The sequence below is a fragment of the Chenopodium album genome, chromosome 15 (assembly GCF_948465745.1).
Source record: "Chenopodium album chromosome 15, dcCheAlbu1.1, whole genome shotgun sequence".
NCBI lineage: Eukaryota > Viridiplantae > Streptophyta > Magnoliopsida > Caryophyllales > Amaranthaceae > Chenopodium > Chenopodium album.
In genome coordinates this window covers 49,583,883-49,599,461 of record NC_137848.1, presented here as the reverse complement: position 1 = coordinate 49,599,461, position 15,579 = coordinate 49,583,883, and the positions used below count along the sequence as shown (strand labels likewise).

The 15,579-nt window shown below is 32.7% G+C and overlaps 1 protein-coding gene, 1 long non-coding RNA gene and 1 pseudogene across 2 annotated transcripts; 2 read left to right on the top strand and 1 right to left on the bottom strand.

The window, feature by feature from the left end:
• Positions 1-26: 26 nt before the first annotated feature.
• On the bottom strand, positions 27-1,437 carry LOC145582458 (uncharacterized). The gene is made up of 3 exons (XR_014099879.1): positions 1,306-1,437; positions 876-1,226; positions 27-154 (listed from the first exon to the last, which is right to left on the bottom strand). It is a non-coding gene; the product is annotated as an uncharacterized LOC145582458 (long non-coding RNA).
• A 7,631-nt stretch (positions 1,438-9,068) lies between these two features.
• On the top strand, positions 9,069-13,618 carry LOC145583275 (uncharacterized). Its single transcript, XM_081640487.1, has 6 exons — positions 9,069-9,453; positions 10,096-10,202; positions 11,756-11,864; positions 11,978-12,139; positions 12,234-12,407; positions 13,046-13,618. Exons 1-6 carry the CDS (start codon positions 9,190-9,192, stop codon positions 13,073-13,075), a joined length of 846 nt encoding a protein of 281 aa, XP_081496613.1. The 5' UTR covers positions 9,069-9,189; the 3' UTR covers positions 13,076-13,618.
• Positions 13,619-14,154: 536 nt separating this feature from the next.
• Positions 14,155-15,337, top strand: LOC145581360 (uncharacterized; annotated as a pseudogene).
• The last annotated feature ends 242 nt before the right edge of the window (positions 15,338-15,579 follow it).

The following is a 15,579-nucleotide window of genomic DNA, read 5'->3' as shown; positions in this document are numbered from 1 at the left end:
TAATAATTCTAGGACATGTACTATCAAGCAATCTTCTCATCCTTGCAGCTTCAAGCATCCCCTTTTTTCCATCTGATCATTTTTCCAAGGAATGCAACTAGCCTTTTGGTGTCCTCCATCCCCAAAACATCAGCACATTGACTTGATCCCCTAACTGCAAACTTGACAGAAACAGGACTAATGTAAATTAATAAAGAAACATATTAGTATATAGTACATATCTCAGTATACACCTTAATATGGTGCACTAGTCTGTAGGAAATTAACTTGATTCTCCTAGGATCATACGACATTCTTTCCTTGTAATGCTGTCACATGATCAATGGTTTTCTTGCTTGTCTTTATCTGATGTATATTGTTAAGGGTCCGAAATATTAGAGTAGTAGTCTGACTAGTCTCTACCTATTGTATAAGTCAGGTGGAATGCATGTAGCAGCCACCACAGAATACTTAAGCTGCATAATACATAGCAGAAAATTATGTGCTAACAGAACACAACTGAAACAAAAGTAAAAACAACTTAACACAACTGAAGCTGCATAATACATAACAGGTCAAATGCCAGTTTCTTTGTTCCAACCAGTAAAAGCAATAGTAGTACAAATTGCTAAAATTAGTATGTCAAAACAAAGGTTAAAAACTTTAAAATCCCCTCTATTTCAGTTTTTGTCTTTTTTATGCTCGAACTATAACAACTAATGTGGTATCTTGAACCTTTTCCTCTCTAACTCTTTCCCTTGTTCCAATTCTCTTTTCAATACAAAAAACTAAGTTCTTGGTAGGACCTATAAGACCACACCCTAATCAAGTTAACCATGGATTGAAAATGCATCCACAAGGCAATTTTATGCAAAGAGTGAGCTAGAAAATATTACCTCTATCAAGCATCAAGGCCAATCTTCTCCATGACTAACCGAAGCTTTTGTTCTAGGTCTTCTTGTTTCTTCTTAGACGCTTCCAATTCAGCTCGCATCATATTATTTTCATTTTGTAGTTTTTCAACATTTTGTTCCAGCTCAGCTCTTCCTATCTTTCCATCTTTAGACGACACCGGGTGCCCTTTGCCTAAACCTCAGGCATAACCTGAACGATGTCCAAGAACCTTCACATAAGCTTCTTCAAGAGTAAGATTATCAACCCCCTTTTCACCAATTTCCTTCTCATGCAACTCCCTTAATTCCTTGAACTTCTCCTCGGCCTTATCGTCAAACTTCCCATTTTTATGCCTTACAAGTTAAAACAAAGTCAGAATTTTAAAATAAAGAAAAACAAAGTGTTGGTGCATTAGACAACTATTCAATATACCTCTTTGACTTCTCCCATAACTTTAAATACATGGGATCATCATTAGCTTGGGATGAGGTGGTTACATTTGAACTAAAACCATTGATTTCAGTAACCTCATTCTCATTTTCACAAGCTTGTGCCTCAAGTTCCTATCAAATCACATACATACACTTATTAATTTTAGCAAGATCAATAAGAAATCTGCTAGTTCAGCATAAAGACAATAAGATTTTCTATTAAAAGCATCAATATTAACAATCAAAGGGGGCACAACTGCTGAATAACAGCTTGGTATGTACCAGACATTCAATTCTATACAGATAGTCTGCTTAAGTTTGTGACTAACACATACTGAAAAGTCGGTCTGCCAGACTCGTTATTTGGCCTTGAAGAACAGAATAAGCAAAGTATCTGTTTGAAAATTCTACAGGATATGTTTCCAGTGTGGAATTGTGACTTTGACTAAAAAAAACCCCAACTATTACGTAGTAGAATCTATTGTCTGAGTATGAAATGGTTTACATCTTCTATGCATATTACAGTGATAGTAAAATCATGATCAAGACACGATAAAGCTTTTGTTATGGAGTCACATAAATTATTTAAGCAGCAGTTCATCAAATAACAGACAATAATCAAACGCCATGTATAATAAACTTTTGGGTATGGAGTCACATAAATCAAATCACATACATACACTTATTAATTTTAACATTTATACTCACCAACTCATAAATCATGCGAGCTGTTGATCTCGCACCACATGCCGACTTGATCTTCTTTGCAAGAGCATTTGCCCGATTCTTCTCACTCCTTTCCAAAAGGTTACAAAATAGCATATAGGATTAGTAAAGGGGAAGAAATGCCAATTGCAGAATTTTGATTACAAGAGCATTCCCATTACTTACCTTCTGTTTAGGAGAGCTCCAATAGTTATAAACAAGCCACTTCCATTGGTAGGGTGGAGCATTGAATCTTTATTGCTTTGCGAATGTGTGCACCTTCACCCAATTCGTACTTTTTTTTTTTTTTTTTTTTTTTGACGGGCACCCAATTCGTACTTTGACTACAAGAATTGACAAATAATCAGATTACATTGTTCTTTGTCAAGTCATGGCAGAATTGACAAATCTGCAGCCTTGATCTTATATACTTAAAAAAACAGAGGGCCCTATGCCCTTAGCAAAATAGCAATACTCCTTCTAACAGTATGAAAACTAGAACTGAACACAGGTCAAGCAGCTCAATAAAGTAAGGTTCTATTTATACAAATTCTTCACGAACACAAAGTTTATAATGAAAAGTAAATATTTTTATATTAAGCAGAACATTACTATATATGTCTACTTTATAATGAAAGGTTAGTTGGAGTTATAAAAGCTTGAGCAAATTTGAACAGAGGATTTGGGGAGCAATAAGTGATATAAATTTTGTTAATGAGATTTCAGAGTTGTACACTTATATGGCAACTTCCAATTACTTCTTATTAGTTCTGGGGTCACGAAATTACATGAAATAATGCATCAAGCATACAAAAAAGTTAAAGAGGTTTAAACTAAGATTCTAACTCTAGCACACTATAATAGTATGTAAATGCCCAAATTCTGGCGCTACAGATTGTCCACAATGTTAAGTTTTCTAATTCTGCAACTTTGGTTTAATATTCCTTGCAAAATCAAATCATAGTATCTATCACTCCACGTAAAAATAGAAAATCCTCTCAAATGACGTGATTGTTAAGAAAATGTCTTAAAGAACATGGAAAAATACAGCATATAACAATATGGTCAAAGAAAGAGTTGTATATAACACTTATTCAACAAGATTTTGAATTTTTATTTTCAACTTTTCCACAAAACATAAATTTTAACTATATCACGGGCACTATGACATTTTTTCCATCTATATTTTCCCCATTCTGCTAAATTTTAATGTGATAACTTATACCTCATCCATAATTTCTATGTTTTCATGACCTCTAGTCACTGGTATAAAGAGCGGAGTTAAACAGCAAGTGCAAAGGCATTGAGTTGAGGTACTAAAAAAGTTCCTAGGGGAAATTACGATTAAGCAATTGATTTTTCAGAAAGAAATATAATACGAATAATCCTGATAAAATACGATTATCACAATTCACAGTAATCAATAGCTCATACAATCAATTAAGCAATTGATTCGATAAACCGCTGATAAAATACAAATAATCCTCATTTGCTTCTCCATAATCTATCTTACATTACTTGCATAAATAACAACTCCCAAAAACTTGCAGAATCAACAAATTGACAAAAAAATTGACAAATTTAGAGCAATACTAACATGCAGGAACAAATTGACAAAAAAAATCAACAAATTGACAAAAAAAATTGACAAATTTAGAGCAATACTAACATGCAGGAACAAATTGACAAAAAAATCAACCAAATGACCAAAAAATCAACAAATTTAGAGCAAGGATTTCGAGAATCAACAAATTCCTACAAAATCAAAAGCTTAATCACATAGTTTTGAGCCAAAATTTACCAAAATTTTGAGATACCTGAATGACTTGCAATCTGACCGACTTAGGGCCTGTTCTCATACGTTAAACTCAGATGAACTGAACTGAACTGAACTGGAGTGAACTGAAAATAAACTGGAGTGAACTGAACTGAACTGAAAATAAACTGAACTGGACTGAACTTATCAATTAGTGATTTTTAACTACGGATTAGTGATCTTTGATTATTTAATATTATACATATGTGTATATACAAATATACATATTAAAATATTTAAGAAAAATATACTATATAATTATAATATTTATGGAAAATATATTAAAAACATGAAACCCCAAAACATTTTAAAAACATATACTATTTAATTAAAAAATAAAATATTATTATGACAAAAGAATACAAAACACTTTGTAAAAAATTAACACAATTAAAAAAAAAAAAAGTAAAAGCTAAAACGAAATTATTATTGTTAAAGATTAATTTTATTATTATTATTATTATTATTATTATTGTCGTTGTAATAAGAGATTAAAAGAATGAAATTTGGTTTTATATCATTAGCAATATCATTAGACATAAACTGAACTGAACTGAACTGAAAATAAACTGAACTTAACTTAACTTAACTTAACTGAAATTCAACTTATGAGAATAGGCCCTTAGACCAATGATTTGGAGCAACAATGTGTGAAATCTGAACGTCTATTTAGAGCGAAGAATTAGAGTAGCAATTTGTGAGAATCAGAGCGGAGAATTAGGTAGCAATTTGAGTAGAATTTGAGTAGGAAAAAAAAATTAGGGTTCATACATTTTTGCCGGTGAATAAGTTCAGAGAGAAAACGTTTAATTTTTCATGCCTTTTTGTTTTGATAGAGAAAAGTAGAAAACGTTTAAAAACCTTTGTTTTATTTTATTACTCGTACAATGTTTATTGAACAACGAGGGTAAAAATGGAATTCGCCCTCTTTGCTATTGACCAACGAGGGCGAAAATGGAATTCGTCCTCTTTGCTTTGAAATAGAGGACGAAAATTAAATTCGCCCTCTTTGCTTTGAAATAGAAAGACGAAAGTAAATTTCGCCCTCTTTGCTTTGTAATAAAGAGCGATTATAAGTTCGCCCTCCTTGATAGAAACTAACAAGGCAAATTACAACTCGCCCTCCTTGATCGATTTATGTCGTCCTATTTAATCTTTTTTCTTATAGTGACATATAGTTTAATTTTGGATCATAGTGAGATTGCTAATTTAGTGAAGTACGTAAGGGTTTTATCACCCTTCACATGATATCATAGTCCAATTATAATCATTAATTGAGCATAGTAATTGATATCTTAATTAGGTTTAATTTATTAACATGTTACATGGGTTACATATACGGAGTACCAAGTATAATAACAAATGAATGTTTCAGTGCACTAATTGGGATAGAGAAAGGTCCCTTGACAACATTAAGCAAGATATATCATTGTCATGTCAAATGTGTAACATAACTAAGTTCAAATTTTTTTTAAAGTAGTTTTCATATATAATTTGTGGTGATGCTTAAGTGTGTCCAACCCATTTTTTTCTCTATACTAGGAACCACATACACATTCACGTAGTATATTTGATTTTTGGCACTAAACGCCTAGCTACTTGACTTTAGTAGATGGTGGTTGCCTCCGATGGTGGTCTAGCTAATCTTGTCCACAGGTTTTATTTTGCAATCAATGTTGGACTCGTATTCATGCATATTATCAATCGCTAAATTTGTAACGTATCACATACATATTCATTATGTACGTTATTCATGATTAAAGATATAAAATTTAAAATTATGCGTGTATTAGCCAACATAAAAACCAAAATAGTACAACTAAACAAAGGAAAAATTAACAAAGGAAAAATTCAATTTTCTCAAGATCGAGAATGAAAGGGACTCAACTTACTCAAGAGATGTTCAAAAGGCATATGAATACATTACACAACACGTTAATTTAGTTAACAAAACACGTTGATTTATTTAAATACATATTCATCAATATTGAACAACGCCATCACATGAAATTATTGTTGAATAAGTCTGAGATCGATCGATTCCATCCAAAAATCCCATGTGATAACCTTAGTTTAAGACTCAAGTGATGACAATAAGAGTGAGTTTAATTAGTCTCGTAATAAGTCTTGGGGAGTAGACGTGTGATCCTTGGGTAATAATCGTTACATGTATGGTTGTACACACATAAGTATAGTATATCTTTTAAAAAAAGTTTAAAATTTCCAAAAATTATTTGTGGTGATGCTTGACTTTAAGCATGTATGACTTTTGATCTTCCCATCTACACCTAAGAGCCACTAATCACTATCCTTCAAGTACTTATTCACTAAACGACTACTTGAATTTTTTGAAGATTGATCTTATTGGATGTCTAGTTAGATAAAGTTTATTTACAAATTTGATGTTTCAATCAATTGATTTTTGTTTTTCAATTTGATTGGTTAATTAGTAATTATTAGGTTACTATGATAGAGAATTTGAATATATAGTATTTTAAATATGTAGAGGGCCATTATTCATAATTCTTTGATTATTAGATTAAATTATCAAATCATACTTGATATACTCCTTACAATTTCACTTTGAATTTGCTTCCTTCTTTACGTTTGGGCGTGTTCTTATTTTTTTATACTTCTGCTTTATTACGTAAATAAAATAAATTATACCCTTTACCTTCGATCTATTATTTAATAGTTCTACTATTTGCAAAACATTGAATGCAGTCTTAGAATAAAAATTGTTATATACATCAAGATATATCGTGCACCCAATTAACCTAATGTTAGTTTTTGCTCTTCATTTGACGATTAAATGAATAACAATCATCAAAATGAGAACAAAATAGTTATAGGTGCATCATGCACCCAGGTGTAGCCTTAGAAAATTTGATTACAAATACTACTAAAAATAAACTACTGTAATAAATAAAGAAGATTAACATATGTTTGAGGATGAAATTAATACACTAGACATTGACATGAAACTTTTCCCATACAAATTGATGTATTACTATTATTTTCACTTATATTCACCAAATGAGCCGTGAGTGGAGCAGGGGCGGATGCTATAGGTGGGAGGGGGGGGGGGGGTAAATGTCTAAATGACCCTACTTGGGTGATTTTATTTATTTACTTTTTTTTTATTATTATTATTATTATTTTTTTTACATGTGTTTACTTTTTAGAAAAAAAACAATAAAAATTGAACCCCACCCTAGCAAGTAGCAACCATAAATAACCATGAAAGGAAATATTATACTTTTTATCTAATAATTTAAAAGCGATGTCAAAGCCCAAATACCAAAGACCTAAATAAATTAAAAATATATTCCCTATTTTTCCTTTATCTTTATTATCCTTATGAATACCCAATATCTAAACAGTAATCAAATACTCGTAGATACGACGAGCTTCAAATAATACAGACCATTGTAGCACACTGATCAGCACGGAGCCATCACCCTCTGATATCAATGCTAGCAAAAAAAAAAAAAATTACATAAGTTGCAAGAATAAACAATATATTTAATGAAAATTAAAAATACCATAACAAATCATTATTCTTCATTTCTACTCAAAATACAGCAAAAATAACTTATATAAACAAAGTTACCAACACCCACAAATCTGATAACAAAAATCAAACATACATGATTTTACATTGTGCAGCAATAGAAACTTAAAAGCAATTCAGCATTTTTGCCTTTCATTATTGTCACTGGTGCTTGCCTTACAGAGTGCCCCTGTCAACCATGGCGAAACACAAATTAGTCAATTTTGCCTTTTATTGTCACTTTTAGACATCTAAGTATAATCATTATACTAATCCTCCTCAACTTCTAGCATACCTCATTTATGAACTCATAAGCACATTTATCTATAATTGTTCCAACAGTTTAATGAATATTAATCATATACTTATAGTTCATAGTTCACAGTTCACAGTTCACAGTTCACAGTTCGTACTACAATCCAAATGAGAAGCGGGAATGCGAAGAAAAGCAGCCAGCAGATTCCCAATAGGGCAATAGGCTTATAATGGGTAATCTGGCCACTAAGGAAATATATTGTATTACAAGTATACAATATTTGTACAGCATGTGTGATAATTGATGACAAGGATTTTTATAACTAGCTCGTTGGTTGCCACATAATTGTTTTCCTATTTTTGATTCCCCCTTTTCACGGTTTTAAAGGCCGTCAATGAATGTAATTCTTATTTTACCAAATTACCCTCAATAATTAAATCTGTTGGGTGTTAAGCCGTTAATAGTGAAGAAAATCTTAAAACTCGACCTGATTTAAACCAAAATCGAACAAATGGGTTTGAAAATGAATTAAAATGCTACTCGTACAATATAAACTCCGGCCGGTGTGATGTAGATTCTAGACTATGGCTGCAATATGTGATGTAGACCATAAACTCCAGTGTAGGCAGTGTTCACCGACCGTTGGTTGTTTTTAATTTGTACGGTGGTGGTAGTGGCTCTAGTAAGTTGCTTTGGATAGTCAATGTCGAAGTTAATGGTCAATATCACTTTTTTTTTTTATTAAGTGATTTACTACAACGTTTTTAAAAAGATGGCTTCTCACATTAGTATGATTTTATAATGTGGTTTTTAACAAAAAAAAATTTAAGTTGTATCATTAGAATATTAGTATAAGTTAAGTTTTAATGAATATGAAGTTACATGTTCATTGTTCAAACACTACTGATGCTAACAATTGTTATACTATGGTCAAAATTTGTAGGGAACTACCTTATTTGCAAAACTTGTGTTATTTAAGGTAGTTCTCCACAAAAATCCTTATTTTATGCAATTAAAATAACATTTAATGTCATGCATTAAGTTTTAATAATATATACTTCTCTTCAATTATTTTACTTATCTTGTTTGTCAATAATACACAACTTTAACCATTAATATATTAAGCTTTTAATAGATAAAAGTTATGGAGTACAAAAATTGGATATTAGTCATGATAATTTTTATTCAGACAATCCTAACAAGATCTCATAGCATTATGTTATTTCTCATACAGAGTATATAAATCAAAAAAAGTCGGTCAAAGAAGGATATGTGACTAGTACAAAAGTCAATTGAGCTAAGTAAAAATAACGGAATAGACGACTTATCCACTTCAATCCCGAGGGCATTTTCGTAATACCACTGCACTTGTAAGGCCATTTAATTTTCTAACAGCCTATATTATTGTTCCTTAGATCACCATTTGTTTTTCTTCCCTTAGCTTTCTATCTCGAAAACAACCATAATAACTCTTAGCACAAAAAAAAAACAGAGAGATACATATAATTCTCTGAAAACTTCAACCAAATTCTTCAAAAAAAAAAAAAAAAAAAAAATGGTTGTAAGAAACAAAATAATCTCACAAATACTACAAAGAAGCCGCAGCAAAAGCATCATCAACACCAGTTTAGGCCAACAAAAATGCTGGGGATCAACAGCGGCGGCGACAGCGACGGAGGTGGGATCAAAATCAATGGGGTTTTGGTTGAAAGATTATGAAGATTATAGGAAGTCATTGTATGGTGGAAATATTACTCATAAAGCTCTTTTTGTTGATGCTGTTGGCACTCTCCTTGTCCCTGCTCAACCCACTGCTCAGGTGTTTTTCTAATACTGTACTATGTTTTCGCCATTCGTCGTAGTCTATTCATCAAGTTTTACTTCCAACTAGGCCAGGGTCTGCGCCCTGGCCTAGATGTACTAGAACTACAATTCCATTGATTGTGCTATACAATCTTGCTATAGTACTCTGATTTTCTTTATTAAATTAATTATACTTTTTCTGTTTTTATTTACTTGACCATAACATTTGGCACAATTTTAAGCATTATAATATATGGGTTTCACACTAGTCACAAAGCTAAAGCAATCAAATCATTGTTAACACATGAAGTGAAATAAGATTTTTATTAGACATAATGATTAACAAATGTTATTTGCATTTAAAAAAATTGAAACAGTCTAAATTATTGGTCATGAGATATGAGTAGCATATTTTTTATAATTAGTGTGCTGCATTATTAGTGACTATTTTATTGAAATTGGACTAAAGAAATAATTAGGTGTTGTATTATTAGGTACAAATCAGATTAATGTTTATCATTAATTAGTAATTTTTGATTTATTACATTTTGATAATAACTAAGAAGAGGTGACAAATCGTCTGATAGTTTTTAAAAATTATCTATATTAATTTTCTAGATGTATTTGAGTTTATTAAATATTGTTAATTGGGATGCAGATATACAGGCAGATGGGAGAAAAGTATGGAGTGAAATATTCAGAGGATGAAATATTGAATAGATACAGATGGGCTTATGGTCAACCTTGGGGAAGATCACGTCTCAGGTATTTCCCTTTTTTTGTTTTTTTCCTTTTAATTATAATGGATTTATATGATTTACTTTTCATTACATTTATATTTGGAAATATTTCTTCTTAATTTTACAATTTTTGTTGTTCATTGTTTGAGTTTATGTGTCATGAGAGTCATGAATTGCAGACTAGCAGTATTGTATTTGTGGTAGTTTCTATATTTCTGTTATGTGGTCCATATATAGTATTACGGTATCACCTGTATATCTGAATTCTGTGTGCTAATAAACAATACAGTACGTATACACAAATTTTTATATTTTCGGAAAATGTTTGGTTGATCCTTAAAATACGACACTGCTAACCTCCCTTACTAATAATGGAAGAGAACAAGTCACGAATTTTTAAAAATTGCGGAAGTGTGAGGGTTACTAACACTCAAACACGTTCGGTCATGGTATGTATCAATGTCTAATGTTAATTGGTACTCCGTAGTTTATTTATCATTTTATCATCGGTTTTCGCGTTCGTGAAACCTTATCCAAAATGTAGTTGGAAAGATGTGAAACTGGCTAAAAAGAATAAAGTAGACCCCGTAACAAGTTCTTCTGCAAGATTCACGGTAGCAGACTAGCAGTGTACTTAATTAATTTTTTTGATGCCACATGTTGACAGTTGAACTTGTTTTCCTTTTGTTGCGGAGTACTTCTTATTAATGGATGGTTTTGATTCCTTTGTTACTAATTATAAGAAAGAGGAATCTTTCAAGTGTTAATAATGTTGATTGATTCCTTTGTCACACTACTAGATAGACCTTGGATAACTTTATTCTATACGATCTAGGGTACATATTCGAAAAGTTGTCACCCATTCGATTTTGATTCTGATTTTGCTATATTCGAATAAAATTTACACTCGTAGTGTTTAGACACCGTTGTTTAAACACTACGAGTGTGAATAAAATTCACTAGATCTAGGAAGGAGATACCACGGAAGCTTTCCATTACCTCCCTATTCTTGAATCTGATCCCGGTAGCCCCCTCTTGCCATCCCTTTTGTTTGAAAAAAGAAAAAAGTTTTAAGTTAAGTTCCAATTTGAGATAATATGGAGTGTAATCTATCCTAAGTTTGGACATTGGATGTAATTCAATAGTTCATTAGTCAATTTACTTTCATATACTACTAATAGATGAAAGCTTGATTACATGGTAAAAAGAAGGCTTTTATTATGTCCCTTGAATTGTAATTGTACATGTCAGATGTCATTTTATCCCGAACCTCTAAAATTCAACTAAAAGTGGAATTATTGTCGTTCTTATCTATTTTATAATTCAAGTTTTTCATGATTTTAAGATTAAAATACATAAAAGGAAGAAACTTCTTTGATAATTAAACAACTCTAATTAATTTGACAAAAGTTACATTATAAGTGGATTTTGATGGCTACAACACTATGCATTGTGGTCCTGATATCCCACTTTATGACAGTGATGGATGTTTACAATGATTGCATTAACTAAAGATGAAATAGTATGTTTAACCATTTGAAGTACGGGGATTAATCATAATGAACCTTCTCTGTGCAGATACGTTGATGATGGCAGACCATTCTGGCAATACATTGTTTCGTCTTCCACAGGCTGCTCGAATGCTCAGTACTTTGAAGAGCTATACAACTACTTTATGACTGAGAAGGTGGGTTAAGGGCACTAATCAGTTTAGTGCTCTTTTGTTCTATGTCTAACCGTATATAGTATAACTTACACGCGTATTTGGGATCAATGCTGATGTTATGTATTTAATTTCAGGCATGGCAGCTTTGTGATCCGAATGCAGGGAAAGTATTTCAGGCTCTGAGGAATGCGGGTGTAAAAGTGGCCGTTGTCTCAAACTTTGATACTCGGTTAAGGCCTCTACTGAGGGCTCTGGATTGTGAGCATTGGTTTGATGCTATGGCTGTGTCAGCTGAAGTAAGAAGGCTTATTAGTTTGCCTTTTAATGTTCACTTAACTGTTATTTTACTGTAACTGATAGAAGTGCATCTCTGTGAAATATTGAAAACAGGTTGCTGCTGAGAAGCCAAATCCAACAATATTTCTGAAGGCCTGTGATCTTCTGGGTGTAAACCCAGAGGATGCTGTTCATGTTGGTGATGATCGTAGAAACGATATATGGGGTGCTAGAGATGCAGGCTGTGACGCGTGGCTTTGGGGAAGCGAGGTCCATTCTTTCCAAGAGGTATTTGCTCTTCTAATGTGTCACTAATTCCATATCTAGTACTACTTCAGTCCTAGAAAGCATAACGGTGTAATAACATAGGAGATTAACGCGGAGATTAGGGAGGTTAAACATGTATAGAAAATAAAAGAATATAGACAGGTAGGGTATGGGTCCCAATTTCAAAGAATAACCTTACTAAAAAAATTCAATATGCTAATTTAGTCGCTTGTACAATTATCTTTTCTCCCGTATTTTAAAACGGACAAAACAATATCTTTAATAATTTACAAATTCCATTGTTTGTGGTTAAGGATAGTTATGGTGCGGCGTATCGTTCCATCCACATGAACGCAAGACTATATTATATCCATAAGATTTTAGATTTTTAAGGAGAACAAAAAATGAATTTAAAATGCTATTGGACTTTGATAAGTTATCAATTATTCAATATGTTCAAGCAAGACTTTGCAATCTGATAAAGACATATCACTTGTGGAGGGTATGCTTTCCTTTAATTAAAGGGTTAACTTTGGGAAAAGCTTAGAAAAGAAAAGGTAGAGAAAATTTATTCATATGGACCATATGATAGGGAAATAGACGAGCAATGAAATCCACATACAGTATGTTGCTTCTAAAACCGACTTTTTTGGATTCAGGTTGCTCAAAGAATTGGCGTCCACATCTAAGCAAACTGATGTTTTTTTTCTGCTGCAACTCTTTCGGGCATCTGGAAAAGATGCAACCTCTTACGCTCTCCCTTGTTTAGGAGCTGTACGATTGGTGTTATATACCTGGTAACAGGACTTCAGAGGAGACTATGTTTATGTTACCAAATAACCTGTAAAAAGGATTTTGTATAGCTTCTAAGTTGTATGTAATGAGTGTCATCAATTCGAAGGGAAGGATTGAAGAATCGTGAAGTTATCTGAGAAAATTGGTCAAATCTTTGCTAATGTAACATAAGAGCGCAGTTTAAATGGATTGACAAGCGTGATCAGCTTCGAAGCTTCACTAATGATCCATTGTCAGGAGAGGTCTGTTGTATTATAGTTTGATAATAATCTGCACAGAAACTGCATGTTAGCAATGTGCAGGACTTTTGTTGGATCTAGAATGTATTGCATGGTTCAACACTTCAACTCACTGCAATTTGCAGAACTACTTGGCAGAGAATCAGCAAGATAAAGTACAGTACTAGTTAATCTTAATGAATTTTCGTATTATATATACATCTACAAAATAACACAACAGATTTACATCTTTAATTTCCATTCAAAATAAAAAGCTTCTGCAAGCTAACTGAAATCGGAATACTCATGTTGCACCAACTACAAGCTGGGACTCATCCACGAATCCTCCACTTATTTTTTCCCGTAGACAGAGTCCGTCGCATAAAAACTGAGCTCATTTTAATTTCTTACATGTTAACGACAGAAATTAGGAGAAAGCAAAAACATATCTTGTTAGTAGATGAACGCTAGAAGGATACTTAGGTGTCCAGCCACTGACAAAAAGTTGCACCAGCTTAGTACTTGCGAAATGTCTTAATTACGTGTACATCCAGATCGCATAACTCAAATCAAGCTTCACACACAATCAGATCTAGACTACATACTCAAATTAAGATTCACATACCAATAAGATTTTTGGCATTGCTGGTTGATGGTTGATCACTGCAAATTCAAAAAGAGAGCTGTCAGTAGCAGAACCCAAGTTGCTGGAGACCTTATTCTCAAAATTTACAACGGAAAATCCATAAGATACGATGGCAGTTTAAAATAACAAATAACAAGCGGACCAAAACAAGAGAGCAAAGGTAAACAAACACCATTATTGATTATTCACCTATGTTGTTGTAGCTTGTAAGACACCCCCAAGCCCCAACTGGCTCCATCTTTCCTAGTATGATTATAACAAGTTTATTATCATCATTCTTATAAACAGATATAAGCTTATGAGGTTATGACTCACAAGTCACAAAACAATACATGTCTAGCTCCATATCAGAGTGCACTTAGATTCTAGTACCTTTACTTAGCTTGTTACTTTAAAACAAAGTCTATAGTAGGATATCAATACAAGTGACCACTTCTTTGGCACTAACATTCAAGTCTCAGACTCCGGGTGGAATAATAACAACACCCACCCAAGTGTCACCCTAGGCAGTAATTTTGTAAGAGGATGGCTATCAATATAGCTTTAAGCCTTTAACGACTGAAAATAATTGAACTTAAACTTGATACAATGTATATTTTACACAAAGCAAGATTAAGGATTTGCTAATTATACTTCGTCCTTGGTTTTTATTTCAGGTTATATAATTTTGACATTCATGTTAGCTAACACACAACATCATGAACAACTATCAGAATGTGTATTACAATAATTTTGCTCTTGTGGAGGAGAAGCTGCAAGTTAATCAGATTGAGTAGTTTAACCCAATGCCTACTCTGGAAGAGGTAGCAGTCAACCCGTTTAACTCCCTTTTTGGGATCAATTCAGATGAAGGTAGTAACTCCTTTGATTGTTCTGACCTTAATTAAAGAGAGAACCGCTCGAAAATCCAAGAGATACTTGTATTTTTCAGCTGCTCTCTAAAGTGATGACAGCGCAAATGCAACCAAGAAAATGAAATAGACATCAAGAGATGTTGTGCCTGTTGAGAACAACGAAAAGAGCTGTCGGAGCTGCCTGATGCTGATCTCGAATCCCAGTTGAAGATGCCTTACCTTGATGAGAACTGGGCTATTGACACTTTTTTTGGAGGTGATGCATCTAACGGAGCTGTTAATCCAATGGGGCTGTGGAGTTTTCATGACTTCCCGCCTAATCATTTAGAAATAATTTTGAGTTTAACTTTTAATCTAGAGAGGGTGATTAGAATCTGTTTTTGTCCATTTCAAGAGTGTGTTTTCGTTCCATATTACTTGATACTTTTTTACTTTTAACCTAGGGAAATATAGCATCACTAAGCATACTTTAATCCGTTAGGTTTGGTGAGTGCACTGCGGAAGTGAAGATGTGTTAAAATGAGAAGTATATATTGAATTGATAATTGGCAAGATAATTAATATAAATGAACACACGATTTTATGTAATGACGAGCACTTTTATTCCATTATTTTAAAATAGGAGAGTACAAGTATCCCTTTAAGGGTTTATATTACATATGACTCTCTCTATATTACTC

What these genes read in the sequence shown, in the direction of transcription:
- LOC145583275 (XM_081640487.1), top strand. Translation starts at nt 9,190, where the DNA reads ATGGTTGTAAGAAACAAAATAATCTCACAAATACTACAAAGAAGCCGC. An exon ending in ACTACTTTATGACTGAGAAG is followed by an intron (nt 11,865 to 11,977) that starts GTGGGTTAAGGG and finishes ATTTAATTTCAG; the next exon opens with GCATGGCAGCTTTGTGATCC. An exon ending in CTATGGCTGTGTCAGCTGAA is followed by an intron (nt 12,140 to 12,233) that starts GTAAGAAGGCTT and finishes TATTGAAAACAG; the next exon opens with GTTGCTGCTGAGAAGCCAAA.